Here is a 15,416-nt window from a genome sequence, read left to right as displayed (position 1 = left end):
TATAACATATAAGGATTTGTCACTCAAAATTAAATCATCCTATCCAATCCAAATTGTATTTTTATTAAATAAGATTGAATCAATTTTTTTTAAGAAATCAATCCAAACCAAATTGTTCTAGATTGGTTGGGTCTGTTTGGTGAACAAAAAAGAAAAAATGAAACATTATTTTTTTATAAGTTGAAATCAATTTATGCATAAGTTAGAAAAATGAAAAAACTAATATGAAACAACTTCCACATATTAAATTAGCTTCTCCAATCTTTTGTTTTTTAACTTAAGGATAAACTAATTTTAATTTATAGATAAATTTTTTTTCTTTTTATTTTATTTTCCTATAAGTATTTGTAGAAAATTTTATCTAAAGGTACATCTTTTGATCAAATAGTTTTTTTTGTTTGTTTGGAAACGAATAAAAACAAATCCATGAACACCTCCACCACGATCCCTTTCAATTGCGTGCGTGACCAGAAATCAGAATGCATTTCTATATTAATATAAATATCAGTCTAGATATTTTTTTTGGATGTTAAGAATAGACTAAAATTATCCACACCACTGTTACTCTTATGCTGGGGGACATAGCATCAATCACTATTCTGAAGAATAAAAGACCAAAAGCTTCTTCAGAAACACTAAAAAAAGTTGTTAGTAACTTCAGATAGTTTGTTTGGGCAAGAATGAATCAAAATTAAAATTAAAAAAAAAAAGGATTTCTTGCGATTAAAAAGTGGGTTGTTTAGGAATCTAATCATTAGGGATTAGGGGTGAGTTTGTTTAAGATTAAAAAAAGTACTTAAAAAAGTGATTTATTTTTAAGTGATTTTTATATAAGCAAAAATTGTTTTATGTTTGGTTATAATTATAAAAAGTATTTTTTAATTAAAAGTGATTTTTAACTTGTTTGTGTGTGACTGTTGTATAAGTGAATTTTTCATCTCAAATTTACATAAAAGACCTTATAAGCATCCAATACATTGTACATCCAAAAGAATAGAACATTCAATTTGATGAGATAACCTTTCACCTAATACGTTTATTTGGAAATAAAAGCATGCTTAGTTAATCCGCTACTATGTTCCCTACTCTTTTGTAAAAGTTACTTGACTATTTACAAAAAAATGGCATTGAGCTTTGCAATCTTCCAGCAAGCATCAACTCCTTGTTTCCATTCATTGAACACTTGCAAATTATCAGTTACAAATATGACATACTGAAAGCACATCTAGATCGTCACTCTATTTTGCTTCTGCAACATTCACACAAAATGCCAGAGTAATGAATTCACATTTACAATTCAGTTTAGCAAACAAATGGAAAGCTTACAAAGAAGTCATCCTCATCTTGGGGTCTTTAACGATACTTCATTAAGAGCAAAAATACTATTAGATCAAATTAGCACAACAAAAGATACATATGACTGTCTCAGCGTAGATGATTAGATGGGGCGTTTTACAATTCATATTAGTCACCCATCCATTTTTGTTTTCAATTCCAATTTCAGTCACAAAATCTTGATTTTTTATTTTTAGTAGAGAAGCAAAATGAAATTGATTAAAAACCAGTAGTTAGGGATGAAGCACAAGGTGTGCCTTACCCCAAACCACCCAAGAGTACAAAAGGAAGCACAAACTCACAGTAATTTGAATAAAATCCACACAAAAACGTCTAACAGAGCAATTCAATTAAGCAAGAAACAACAACGTCTCACAATCTCCAATACTTCTAACAAAAAACCAAACAGTCTCCAATTAAAGCCTTACACATAAACCCAAAGACCCATAATCAACACTTGATACAACATAAACCACACCTGAAGAACAACACTTTTGCGGAGGAAAGCCTGGAGCTAGGTCACGATGAGAAAGGAGGAAGGTCACAAAATGAGGGTTTTCGATGAGTGAGGGCATTCAATGCTCTGCCATGGGAAGGACAATTTGTGATCTCCGAAATTTGGGGGGAAATACGAATGAATTTGAAATCAAATTTTCTCTTAAGGATGGCCATCATACACATGTAAACTTAAGCTTCTCTCTTAAGGAGGGGGTAGTCTCGTCCAAAATTTTCATTAACCCACCATCATATTTTTCAAATTCATGCTTCAGTACCAGCTTATTTGGATAAGTCATTCCAAGTAGTCAAGTAGCTTATCCAAATAAGTTATTTTTAGTTTATTTCCAGCTTCTTTTTTTAAAATAAATTTAAACAAATATTTAAACTTTTGTAATAAACGCTTTTTTATATAAAATGTGTTTTTTTTTCTATATATATAAAAAAAGCTTAATCAAACTCACCCTAGATTAACATTAGTGCTCTTTGACTAGAAACGAAACATGGGAACGAAAAAACCATAGTTAAGACTTCAGTTTACACCTAAAACGCGGGTCAGGCAGCAGATAGTATTTGTTAGTATGTTGAGATGTGAAATCGAATTATTGCTTAGGTCATAAAACACACTAATCAAGCAGAGGGATTCATTCTCAATATTCACTTGGTTTGAAATATGTACCCAAACCTACGCCTTCTTGTTCTTATTATTCCTCTTTTGCCCAATAATACAAATATAATCCTTCTTCTTGTTCTTAAATTCTATTTTTCAGGTTACTATAGATATCAACTATTTATAAATTTTATCCATAAATAATTTTTATTGGAAAATTTGATTGATCACCTTTAATAGGATCTCTCTTCTCAATAAAATTCTTTTTCATCCACAAGATTTAAATTAGAGACATTACTTATAAAGATCAAACCTACTTTTTATCGATATTTAAATTTTATTTATTACTTAAATTATATATAATACGCACGAAGTGATTACTTAATTATTAAGTAATATAAATCCTGAAATTATCACTTAAAAATTATCTAATCATTATTTTCTATCTAAAATTGCACAAACAATTAAATCCTAGCAAATTGATCATATAATTAAAAACAAAAAGTAATAATGATGGGCCAGCACCATGGTCCCAATCCCAGCCCAGGCCTATGTGGAGTCCATTTGTTGGGCACGAGTATAGTAGTAGGCCACAAGAATTTGTTTTAGTTGTGGTCTTGAAAGAATTATGGGTTAATCTTCCTACATAGTTTAAGTTTTTTCTACACCTAATATATTTTAAAATTTCAAATTTTATCATTTTTTATTTCTTTTTTTTTCCTTCTTTTTCTTTTCTTCATATAGTCTATGGATTGACAATCCATTTGGGCTTATAGATTCCGTAAGTCTCATATGAATTCATAAGAAGTTTACGGATTAAAAATCCGTAAATATCATACGAATTGTCAATCCATACGAGCTTATGCAATCCATACGAGCTTATGGAAAATCTGTAAGTCTCGTATTAATTGCCAATTTATATGAATTATACGTAAATGTATTTTTGGTTTTTCCCTCTCAGCCGGGTGTATTGGAAAAATGGTAGGTGCAAAAACAAAATCGCAAGAATCATTCAACTCCCCCATTGCAGGTTAGGACTTCTGTCACGTTATAATTATTTTTATTATTACTGGGAGAAGAGAGGCACCATGTGTCTTTTTATATTTTGCAAATTAAAAAGAAAAAGAAAAAGATAATGAAGATCAAAAAGTAGTAGCTAGTGGGTAGTTTGCATAGTACAATTGAAAGTTGTGAGTGGTTTGGACTTTGGAGAGTGTAATGTGATTCATGGAGAAGTAGAGCAAAATTAAATAAAAATTAAATAATGAAAGAGAAATAGTTCTTTACGAAAAATATTTTAAATAATAAATTGTATAATTTATTGATTAATTTTTTATATTTATTTAATAAAACTATTATTTTTAATAAAATATTAATTTTTATCATACTTTTTCTAAACTCATGTATAAGTAAAAAAATTGTTTTTATATCTTAGACTTAAATATAAATAAATCTAACTAATTTTACCTTTATTTATTTAATGATATCATTCTTAAAACATCTTTCATTTAATTATAAGTCTATTTTTAATAACTCTATTTAAATTTTAATGATATACATTTTTAGAATAAATTTATTTATTTTACTTGAAACTAGTAAAATTATTCAACTAACGTTCATAATCAATGTTTTTTGTTTATATATGTGTCCACAAAAAATATATAATATGGTATTTATATTATGATTCACCTAAGTTCAACCAGTTAGTTAGTGATCTATGTAGTGAACGAAAAGGTGAAAAATATATGTTGAAATCTTTCCTTGATTACTTTTACAATTTTATAAATTATAAATTTTCTTCAAAGACTAAAATCATGTAATTAAAAACAAAGGACTCAAATCCTTAATTAAGTATTATCTGGATAAAAAAATAATAATTTAATCTAAATATTAATTGCTACATAATTTATTTAATATCATATCATTGCTTACGTTATAATTTTAGTGGTAACCAACAATAATTAATGGCCGGACTAAAATGATGTATTTTACATTATTGAAAGACTAAGTATGTAGAATTATTTCATTAGTATTTTTATCTGATTCGAACATGATTATTTCTTGTAGGGAGGATATATGAGGTTTAGACAAAAAAAAAATTGTAAAATTAAAAATTAACATAAAAATTATAAATTAAGAATTATAAAGATATTAAAGTGCAATTTAGTTAAATAAATATAGAAACCAAAATAGATTATTCATTTATTATTGTTATAAATTATTAGGCGACTTCTTTGCACCTTCACGATTCCTTCTTTAGGTCTTATAACTACAAATATAAAGTGAAAAGTGAAAGGGAATCACTGATCAGGGGATGTTCCTATATCAAACAGATTTGGGGGGGTTGCGAGAGAAGGGGATAGTAAATCTTTCTGGTCTTTCATTCTCATAACTTTCTCGGGACACTAAGCTGAGTGGCATATAAAGTTATAATTATATGGTTGATTTTGTATATCATTTTTGAATTATAACTAATTAGTCAATGGTGTCTTAACATTCTAGAAGTAACTATCCTTTTCTTCCCACGAGAAAAAGACGGAGCTAATTACTAATCTAGAACTTGCATAAGTCAATAAAAGACAGTTTTAAGAACCGACACAAGACCCTTCAAAGAAATCAATATATATAGTAATAACAACATAATTACATTGCATTGTTATCGTGGGCTATTCCCTTTGATTGTAAGTTGTAACAATGATTTGCGACAAACATGTAACTAGTATGGGCGCATTACCCGTTTATTAACGCTTTTAGAATAACTGCTAGTAGATAGATTAAGAAAATTAGTTAGGTGTGTATAAAAAAATATTCACGAAAGTGAGAGATTTTACCTCTTAGATAAGTTTGGATTGAAATCCGGATTTCTTTTTTAAAATTTTATAGAGATGAGTGTAAAATATGGATTCTTTATTATTCAATTTGCATCATACCTACATGTTATTTAATAGTATAAAATTTATATAAAAATAAACATTACACTTATAATCTTACAGTTTTATGATCAGAACTCACAAATCGTATCTTAATGAAAATGAGAAATTATTATTACTCTTTATTGTCAACTTTGTTGACATTTTCGAGACAGTGGCTCATTATTGTTATGAATTCGTACTTTAAGTTTATTGGTCGAGAAATATTGTTAGTCTATTGTATAATTAAGAGCTTCATTTTTTTTATAATCAGACCATGAAACCAAAGGGAATTAGATATAGGGAAAGGAATTAATCTTATATGAGAAATCAAGGTTTAAATCTCTTAATTATGAGAAAATATTTAGTGTGTGATAATATCCCTAATAAAATTTCTTTTAGAGGAAGATACCTGTAGAGATTTAAAAAAAATAGAATATGAAATACTAATTTTGTTTAATCAAAATGTGAATAATGAGTCTAATTAAGTATGGATATTACATACCTAAAACTAAAATTGTTACTTATCTAAGTATAATTTCGAGAAAAGATATTTTTTTAAAAATATATAGAAACGGGTAGTTATTAAAAAATTTAATCAAATTCTGTAAAAAAAACAAAATCAAATAAAGCACGTAGTATTATTTTTGTTATTTTCATTCACAAGTTTCAACACCTTGACCCCTTTCAGATCATATAGTGAGTTTCAAGTACCCAAAATTCAATGCGTCAATTATCAAAGATATCATCTAAGCTGCTGGCATGGGTTGACCCTTCAAATGTTGCTTTCGTCCCCAACTTCACCTCAATTATCGCATGAAGTTTTGCTACTCAACAATTGCAACAATTAATGTTCCCTATTCAGCATAAAATATAGTACGAAGATATTTTGTTCTTCGTTTTCTCTTCTCAGCACTAGCACCAACATCATTATCATTATACAAAGAAGTCCAAAATCTAGAGACAGGATCTGGTCTAAGTTTAAGACGTTTACTTTTATTATCAGAATGTTACAATAAAGTCCAAATTTTGGAAGAAGCCAAAGCTAAATATATAGCTCATATCATTGATCATTAGAAAGTTTTGTGTGTGGCTTTCCTAATTGTAGTGGAATAATATTTTAATTTAAAACTAAATCAGATTACTAAGTACAGAAAAGCGGCACTTCTAATCTATTAATCGTTTTCTTGCTCTCCAAAAAGAAAATATTTTCTAATATTTTGAGACATGTTTTAAACATACCTATCATGTTTAATATGTTTACTTTCGAATCATTATGTTACTGAGAAATTTAGCGTGTTTTCTGAGACACACAAAGCAACTGGCAGAGTGATGAGAAACGCGAATATCTTTGAAGCAAAACTCTACTAAAATTATAGGACAACTGATTTAAGTTTTCGTTTGTTTATTCTTTGTTATGAAAAGTTATATTGTATTTGAGCTTTACTATATATTCACTCATTGAGTGTTATTGAATACTTGTATTCATTCAAACAAGTGTTTGTGAAAGACATGAATGATTTAGTGTTAAACAATACTTGTATAACCATAAATAATAGGTCAGAATACTTATTTTATAATCAAGTTTTAATTAGTAGAACTCTTTAAAGGAGAACTGCACGTATCTCGGGTTTAGTGAATTAGTAAAAATCGAGTTATTTTAATTCCTATAAAAAAAACCATAAATTAGAGGTAACGTGTTATTTCCTTGCAAATATTCAATATAAAATCATTCATGAATAGCAACTAACAACGATCAAGCTTGGCCTTATTAAAACTTGTTTTCTTTTCCGTAAACGACTTACCATACATATACATATCAATCTATATATGTGTTAAAAGTTTTAAAATTTTATTATCTTTGATTAACACACTATTCAACTCCATTTTTAGTGTGATTGTTGTTATTTCAATTTCTATTGTGCATATATAAAAAAAATGCATAACATGTACACTCCTATTACATGATGCATTATGTTGTAATGTCGTTTTGTCTCTAAGATAGAAAGAAAATGATAGCTTGTACCAGGGCTTAGGAATGTAAACGGGCAGAGTTGAGCATTGGAAATTTGGGTTTGACAGGTGAAAAAAGAATGGTTCAAACTTGATTCATTTATTGAAATGAGCCTAACTAGAAGTTTGGGCTTGAATTATTTTAAAAGAGACTAGAAGTTTAGCTTGTCTTGGTTAACCCAATTATAACTTAATTATTCTTTTTTTTGAAAATTTTTCTTAATTTTTTTAACTTTATCAATTTAGTATTTAACAAAATATTTTAATATTGTACTAACAAGTTATTAATATGAGTGGAATTGAATTCGATTTCTTTAAATAAGGTCTCAGATTTTAGTCTTGTAGATAAAAAAATATGATTTGGAATAAAGATCCTACTAAAGGTGGTTAACTAGATTCTTTAATAAAAATTAGTGGATACTCTGCATCAATTTTAGGATGACCCAAAAACTATAATAATTTACAAATAGATGGAATTTTGTGCTAAAACATATGATATGATATTGTTAAATCTATTAATTATACAAAATTAAAATGGAAAACTTAAATTTAAATGCTTAAGAATATATATATAGAGAGAGAGGGGGGGGGGGGGGTTGTATGCGTGCCAACATGTGTAATTGATTAATTTTTACATAACTCGTAATTATGTTAGTTTATAAAAAAATTAATAATGTATCATATAAAAATTGGTTTATGCCACATGATTTCATATTATTTTAAATCATGTAATAATGGGTCCATTTGTTAAATTTATTTGTTGAAAAAAGTGTTTATTTTAATAAAATAAGTAATTATATATTTTTTAATGTATTTGTCTAAAATATTTTTACTTAAAAAAAATAATTTTCTACTTATTTTAAGAAATAAATTATATCTGGTTATTAAAAGAATGATCGAGTTTTTAAAAAAATGCTAATTTTTTTTTATAATTTTAAACAAGGTGACACAATTTCTCTCTGGAAAGAGAGGAATAAAAAGAAAGAATAGCTTTAAAAAATATGTATAATTAATGCATGTGATGATTTTTTTTATGAAGGTCGGGGCTTAAAAGCCCAGACTTATGCATGTGATGAATGATATAATAACAAAATAAAAAAAATTAAATTTATAATAACCCTTCCATAAAATAAAATAGCATTTTCACACTTGATATTTAATTATTGTTGAGAATTTTTTTTTTATCATAACTTAGAACTTAATCAAACACCCAACAACAACCTGGACACAAGAAACTCAAACACAGATTTCATTGGGTAAAAGCAATGCCGGTAAATGGCACCCAAATAATGCACTTCATCAACAATAACTTTCTTTTTTGTTTACCTTATAAAGTTAATTTGCGAAGTCCAAAATTTGTTGGCACATTTTGGCAAAGCATACAGCACCTCACAACAAGGACACCACCCCAAAACGTAAAAACCTTTACATTCTGGTTAAGTCTACAACTTTTGACAGTTGAAATGAAAAACGAAACCCTAGCTATTACTCTATTTGCTGCTGCGTAGTGCACTTCCTGAAAAAGTCAATGCGGCGTTCTCCAAGCTTCATAGAATAGGTGACTTTCTTGTATTCAGCCCAAGTGAATGGCTTGAAGAGGAGGGAGGGCCTCTTGGATGTAACCATAACTGGGGGAGCAACAATGCATGCATCAAGTGGTGGACCACCAAAATATGCCACCGACATTCTAGACTTGTGTGAGTTGGTCATGGCCCTGTGTCTCACGCTCAAAAATCTCCCATTTGTCATAACCTTAATTTGGAGGACAACAACAATAATTAATAAATCAATATCACTTCCATTTTTGTACCATCTCTTACACACATCATTGAAAGCCAATTCGTCACCAAGCCTTAATTGTCCAACCTAGCTTATATCCCAAATGCTCCGCTATTCATTTTCATTCCCATCCAATTCTTAAGATGTTTGTTCATAACATGTTGGTTTGTCCTGTGTAACATGTCATATGTCTGTCTATGTTTTTCTTAATTTTTTTAAATAAATAAAATTTATCTCAAGAAAAAGTGAGATATTCACATCCATTACAACTTAGCACCAACTATTTTTTTTTTCACTTGTATCTTTTCTTAAAGACAATTATATATAAGAGAGGGTCAGAGATTAAATATAAATACTTATATTTGATGAACTTTGGTTTGCCACCTTGCAAGCAAGAAAGGATCTAGCTTATGAGTAATGGGAACAGTTGCCCTCACTAAATTTTAATTTTTCTTAATATAATATATATAGTTATAATTTGAAACATAATTAAAATATAATAATATATAACATAAATACTGCTCCCACTAATTTATATATAAGTATTGTTCCCATAATTTAATATATTTTTGAATCCGTCACTCTTGCCTGAACTAATTTTTTCCACTAGACTCAAATCCAAGTTGGTGGCGTGTACTATTATATGTTTTTTTTTTTGTGTGTGTGTGTATGTGTATACATCTATGCAAAACCTACCACAACCCCAGTTCAATATTTATCTGGTGGCTCTGGATGGATCTTGAGATAAATAAATCTTCAAGATATTGAATACAAAAATTGCTGTCACTTTGTAGCGATTGTTATTCCCATGTCATTTCACTTTTTCTTATCAACTTGAACATTAAGCTTTTTCTTTCAAGATATGTATGTGGGAGGTATTATTAGACCCAACCCAAACCCAAGCAAACACAGACCCAGCCCCCCCTTCCCTACCCTGACTGCACTGTTGTGTTGTGCTCAGGAAAATGAAAGGCAAATTTACCAAGGGGGTCTTATTTTACAAACTATTTACGTATAAGGGTTTGTTTTAAAACTAATGACGGAGGGGGTTGGTTTTTAGGCGGAAAACGCCATTGCCACTGGCGGCAAGGCTCAACCCGCCATTGCCAGTGGCGGCAAAGCAGGAGAGAGGGGTGTATCGCCCCTGCTAGTGGCGACATAGGCCACGTAGGAGTGAGAAGTGGGACTCGCCCATCGCAATGGCGAGATAGGGCTACAGGCTTGCCGCCAGAAGGGCTGGCGGGATTGGCAGTGCAGTGGGTCTCGCCCAGGGTGCTGGCGAGACAGCCATGTCAGTGCAGGACTCGCCCAAGGTGCTGGCGAGACAGCCATGTCACGTGAACTTTTCAGGCTTGCAGGGCTTGTTTCTGCTCTCCATTGTATAGGGATGCAGCATAGGGTTTAGGGATACAGAGAGCTTTTGACCATTGTATACGCTTTTTTCCTATAAAATAAGTTGAACGTAAACTTTGGATTCACATTTCTTTTCTTCTACTACCTTTCTTTTCTCCATTCTTGAGTGTTCTGCGTGCTTGCTGTTGGTGCTTGCTCTTGCTGAGTTTTTTTCTTCCATAGTTCATAATTTCTAATTGGCTGGTAAGTGATTTTCTTAAATAACAGGTTAGCTAGATAAGTGATTTATATATTCTGTTTGTTAATATTTTTAAAATAATAGGTTAGCTAGATAAGTATTGTAAGTTTAGGTTAATTAAGATTAATAGGTATTGTAAGGTTAGGTTAGTTAGTATTATTAATAAATTAATAAGTATGCTGTTATTTGTTATTAATTTTTATGTAGTAACAGATATTTGAAGAGTAGGTTAGGTTAGTTAGTATAAAAATATTATTTAGTTTGTAGTATATATTTTTAGATTTGTAATATATATTTGAAGATTAGTTTGTATAAAAATAAGTATGCTGTTATTAGTTTGTAGTATATATTTGAAGGTTAGTTTGTAGTATATATATGATATTTTAGTAAGCCACAGCCAAACGTTCCGACACACTTAATATTAGCCTTAGAAATATTAGGCACACACTTAATATTAGATAAGGTAGAAATATTATGTATAAATTAATATTAGCATACATATTTATAAATTTTAGGTAGACATAAATTTTTAGTTTTTATAATATTAAGCATGTTACACGTAAATAAATAATTCTAATATTAGAGATGCGTAAATTTGTTTTATTAGTGTTATATTTTTGTGTCTTATATATTTTTGTATGTTATATATAGATAGTATAGTTTTAAATAAATGAATTAATAAGTTAATATTGTTTGAGTTAATAATTTTTAGTTTTTAGATTTTAGTTATATATATATATATATGATCACTGTTAGTTTTAGTTTGTAGGTTAATATTAATTGTTTTAGAAAATTTATGTTATTAAATATATGATAGATTGTACATTATTATAATTTTTGTATATATATTTTTAAATAATTTTTTGCATTTCAATATTTGTTTGTATTATAAATAATTTGTTAGTCCATATTTTATTAAATTATTTTTTTTAATTGTAGAAAAAAAATTATTTATTTAAAGTTTTGTTCACATGTATTTTAATTTATGTATAGAATATATTAAAAATTGGCGAGTTTGATTTTTTTCAAATTTATTGTTAGATATTTAATAATGTTTTTATAAATGTGTGTAGTTTAATTTAATTTATATTATCTACAAATAATGTATTATATTTTTTTTTTGTAGTAGCAATGGCATCTTCATCATCATCTTCATCACATGTTAACATTAAGTCTGGTCCCATCGATGCTGATGTATTATGGATGCAACCTAAACATGTTTCAGAACATGTTTGGAATGGGGAAGAAGATAGGAAATTACATATCAGACGAGCTGTCCCCACGTATCAAGGGGAAGAACAAATTCCTGAGCAAATTTTTCCTTTTCTTCTACAATCTGGTTTCGCCTGGATTATCAAGATGGGGTACTTAAAAATAAATGCCTCATTAATTAGTGCTCTGATTGAAAGATGGAGGCCAGAAACACATACCTTTCACATGAGATGCGGAGAATGTACTATTACTCTCCAAGACGTCTCTGTATTGTTAGGTATAAGTGTGGATGGTTTACCATTAATCGGTCCAACAAATCTTGATTGGGCTGATTTATGTGAGGAATTATTGGGAGTCAGACCACAAGAAGATGAAATTAGAGGTAGTGTGGTTAAATTAAGTTGGCTGGCTCACCATTTTGCCCAAATAAATAATGACGACGACGAAGAACAAGTACGAAGGTTTGCCCGTGCATGGATATTGAGATTCATTGGAGGTGTCTTGTTCGTTGATAAAAGCAGTAACAAAGTTTCGCTAAGATACCTTCAATTTTTACGTGACTTTGAAGAATGTGGCAGATATGCATGGGGAGCTGCCGTACTTGGTTTTCTATACAGAGAGATGTGCAATGCCACCGATTATAAAACTAAATCAATCGGAGGTATGTGCATCTTACTACAAATGTGGGCATGGGAACGATGTCCAACCTTGGCTCCAAAGAGGACTCCTTCCCAAGTAGAAAATACACCACTGGGGCATAGGTTAGTAATTTTTAGCAGCGTCTTTCATTTCAATAGAATAAATGGTTTTAGCATATATTAAATTTTAATCTTTGTAGGTGGCTGCGACGTGGAAACCAACATATCGGCAATGATGATGTGAGAGTTTTTCGTCGCAAGTTAGATATTATGAAACGTCATGAGGTAAGAAGATGTTATTCTATTTGTAAAATAAAAAATTATATGTGTTATTTTACTAAAATGTTCATAACTATGTTGTTATATGCAGTTTGTGTGGGAGCCGTACCCATCAACCGTAATATCACTGTTGCCTCCCGTTTGTTTAGTCGGAAGTCTCGCGTGGTACGCGGTGGTGCCACTAATTTGTTTCCAAGTTATTGAGTGGCACCAACCGGACAGAGTATTGAGACAATTTGGGATGCAACAGCCAATTCCAGAGTCTCCTTCACAACCCTTAAACATTCATGGCATAACATTGAAAGGGAAACATGACGAAAATTGGGGGCAATTGTTCGCCCCAATGATTGATCAGTGGAATAATCGCCATGCATTTAGGGTCGACGCTTATCCCCGACAAGAAGGCCTATTGAGTTTTAACTCGGACTACATGGTCTGGTATAGGCGAAAGACAAAGATGTTTGTTGACCCAGCAAATGCAAAGACGGCTACATTGGTATTTTTAAATTTTTTTCAAATTTTAACTTGAACTTTTATTTAATGATGGCCATTAATTTTCTTACCCTTATAAATGCAGGGTGAAGTTGCGGAGGCATTACAATACATGGTGTCTCCTCAAGGGAGGAATACATGCACATTTGATGATCTCGTGCCTTATGTGGAAAAAATTACAATTTTATCCGAAGAGCAAGAGAGAGTCACTGAGCCAGTGTCACATGGTCCCGCATCAGAGCGTCAATTTCCTGCACAACAGTTTCACATGCTTCAGTCAAGTATTGAAACTCAGGGGATAGACAGAAGAAGGGACATTGTTGAAGCGGAAGAATATTCCCAACAAATGGCGGAGCGTGGCCATGGAATGTATTACACGCCACAAACATTTGTTGAGTATCCGACCCAGATGTATCAATATCCTTTTCAGGGTCATCACACTGATACTTCTGCAAGCCAGCAATCGTTCGGTGGTGTTGCGGAAACACAAGCTCATTTTTCATGGCCCACAATGACCCCTTCACAGCAATATCATGGCCCAATTCCAACACCTAATGCCCCGTTAGGAACACAATGGAATGTACCGGGACCAATACCTAATACGGGTGACTTATTCGGTGTTGATTTGCGGCACGCATTTTCTGCGGAGGCTGACGAAGAAGAAGCGGGGAGGCATCGGGGCAGAAGAAATCCTGATCGCCAAGCACGAAGATGGGATCGACCATGTGGCACATCCTCACGACATCACGGACACCAAAATGAATGATTTGCATGTCTTCGTTTATTAAGCCTTTGTTGTATATTTGTAATTTGACATTCATGGCGTAATGTATGATATTCAGTTTATTAAGGCTTACTTATGGATAATATTTATGTCGCGTATCAAACTATAATAATCAATGAACCGTAAACCAAATAAAACTCAAAAACTAACCCCTAAAATAAAAAAACCTAACCCTAACCCTAAAAAATAAGAACTAACCCTAACCCCTAAAGTAAAAAACTAACCCTAACCCCTAACATGTTCAGAACTAAACCCTAACCCTAAAATAACAAACCTAACCCTAACAGTAAAAAATAAGATCTAACCCTAACCCCTAAAATAAAAATATAACCCTAACCCCTAACATGTTCAAAACTAAACCCTAACCCTAAAATAAAAAACCTAACCCTAACCCTAAACCCTAAAATAAAAAACCTAACCCTAACCCTAAAAAATAAGATCTAACCCTAACCCCTAAAATAAAAATATAACCCTAACCCCTAACATGTTCAGAACTAAACCCTAACCCTAAAATAAAAAACATAGCCATATATCCCTAACAAATAAGAACTAACCCTAACCCGTGTATAATGGAAATTAATTACTCTATTAATGTATCATTTATAAATATTAACCGATTATTAATGGTTGAAAAACTTAAGATGTGATACTTAATTAAAAGATTAAAATATATTTTTCTTATATATATCCAAAGTTTGTTGTTTGTTCTTGTAAAAAATTTCATTTGTTTTGTTTTTGTATAAAATTATAACATTGCTCCTTTTTTTATCTGAAGTTAGATTTGTTGGACATTTAACCTGAAAATATATTTAAAGGGAAAAACAATTTATAATTCTTAATAAATACCTTAATTTTATGTTTTCTATAATTTATTTATTTTTATTTTTTTCTACAATAAAACAAAAATTTTATTGTGGTCCTATACACTTTTTTTTAGTTCCTTATAAACTAACAAATTTTATTTTTACTTTCTAGTAAAAGAAATTCATTTGTTATTATTTTTTTTTAAAAAAAAATTAATAATAAATGAAAAAATTATCAAAAAATAAACACAAAATTTAATAATTTATTACGAGTTAAAAAATGTCAAAGAAAAAAATATATTATTTGATTAAAGACACAACAAAAAAAATTATTATAAAACAAATAAAAAATTAAATATTCATTGAGATCGAAAATATATTTTAGTAATTTTTCTTTAATGCCAATACATTGTAATGGCGGAAGTATAATAGTATGAACGTTTCGAATTCTCTTCCTCGTACTTCGCGAATCCAGT

General features: G+C 30.2%; 1 protein-coding gene across 1 annotated transcript; it reads left to right on the top strand.

Moving 5' to 3' along the window:
* Nucleotides 1–11,853: 11,853 nt before the first annotated feature.
* LOC102661420 (serine/threonine-protein phosphatase 7 long form homolog) lies at nucleotides 11,854–14,359 on the top strand. Its single transcript, XM_006604879.4, has 4 exons — nucleotides 11,854–12,705; nucleotides 12,783–12,867; nucleotides 12,953–13,357; nucleotides 13,439–14,359. The coding sequence occupies exons 1-4, from the start codon at nucleotides 11,864–11,866 to the stop codon at nucleotides 14,117–14,119; spliced, it is 2,013 nt and encodes a 670-aa protein (XP_006604942.2). The 5' UTR covers nucleotides 11,854–11,863; the 3' UTR covers nucleotides 14,120–14,359.
* The last annotated feature ends 1,057 nt before the right edge of the window (nucleotides 14,360–15,416 follow it).

The sequence above is a fragment of the Glycine max genome, chromosome 19, assembly GCF_000004515.6.
Source record: "Glycine max cultivar Williams 82 chromosome 19, Glycine_max_v4.0, whole genome shotgun sequence".
In the NCBI taxonomy this organism is placed as follows: Eukaryota; Viridiplantae; Streptophyta; class Magnoliopsida; order Fabales; family Fabaceae; genus Glycine; species Glycine max.
This window is presented reverse-complemented; position numbering and strand designations above follow the sequence as displayed.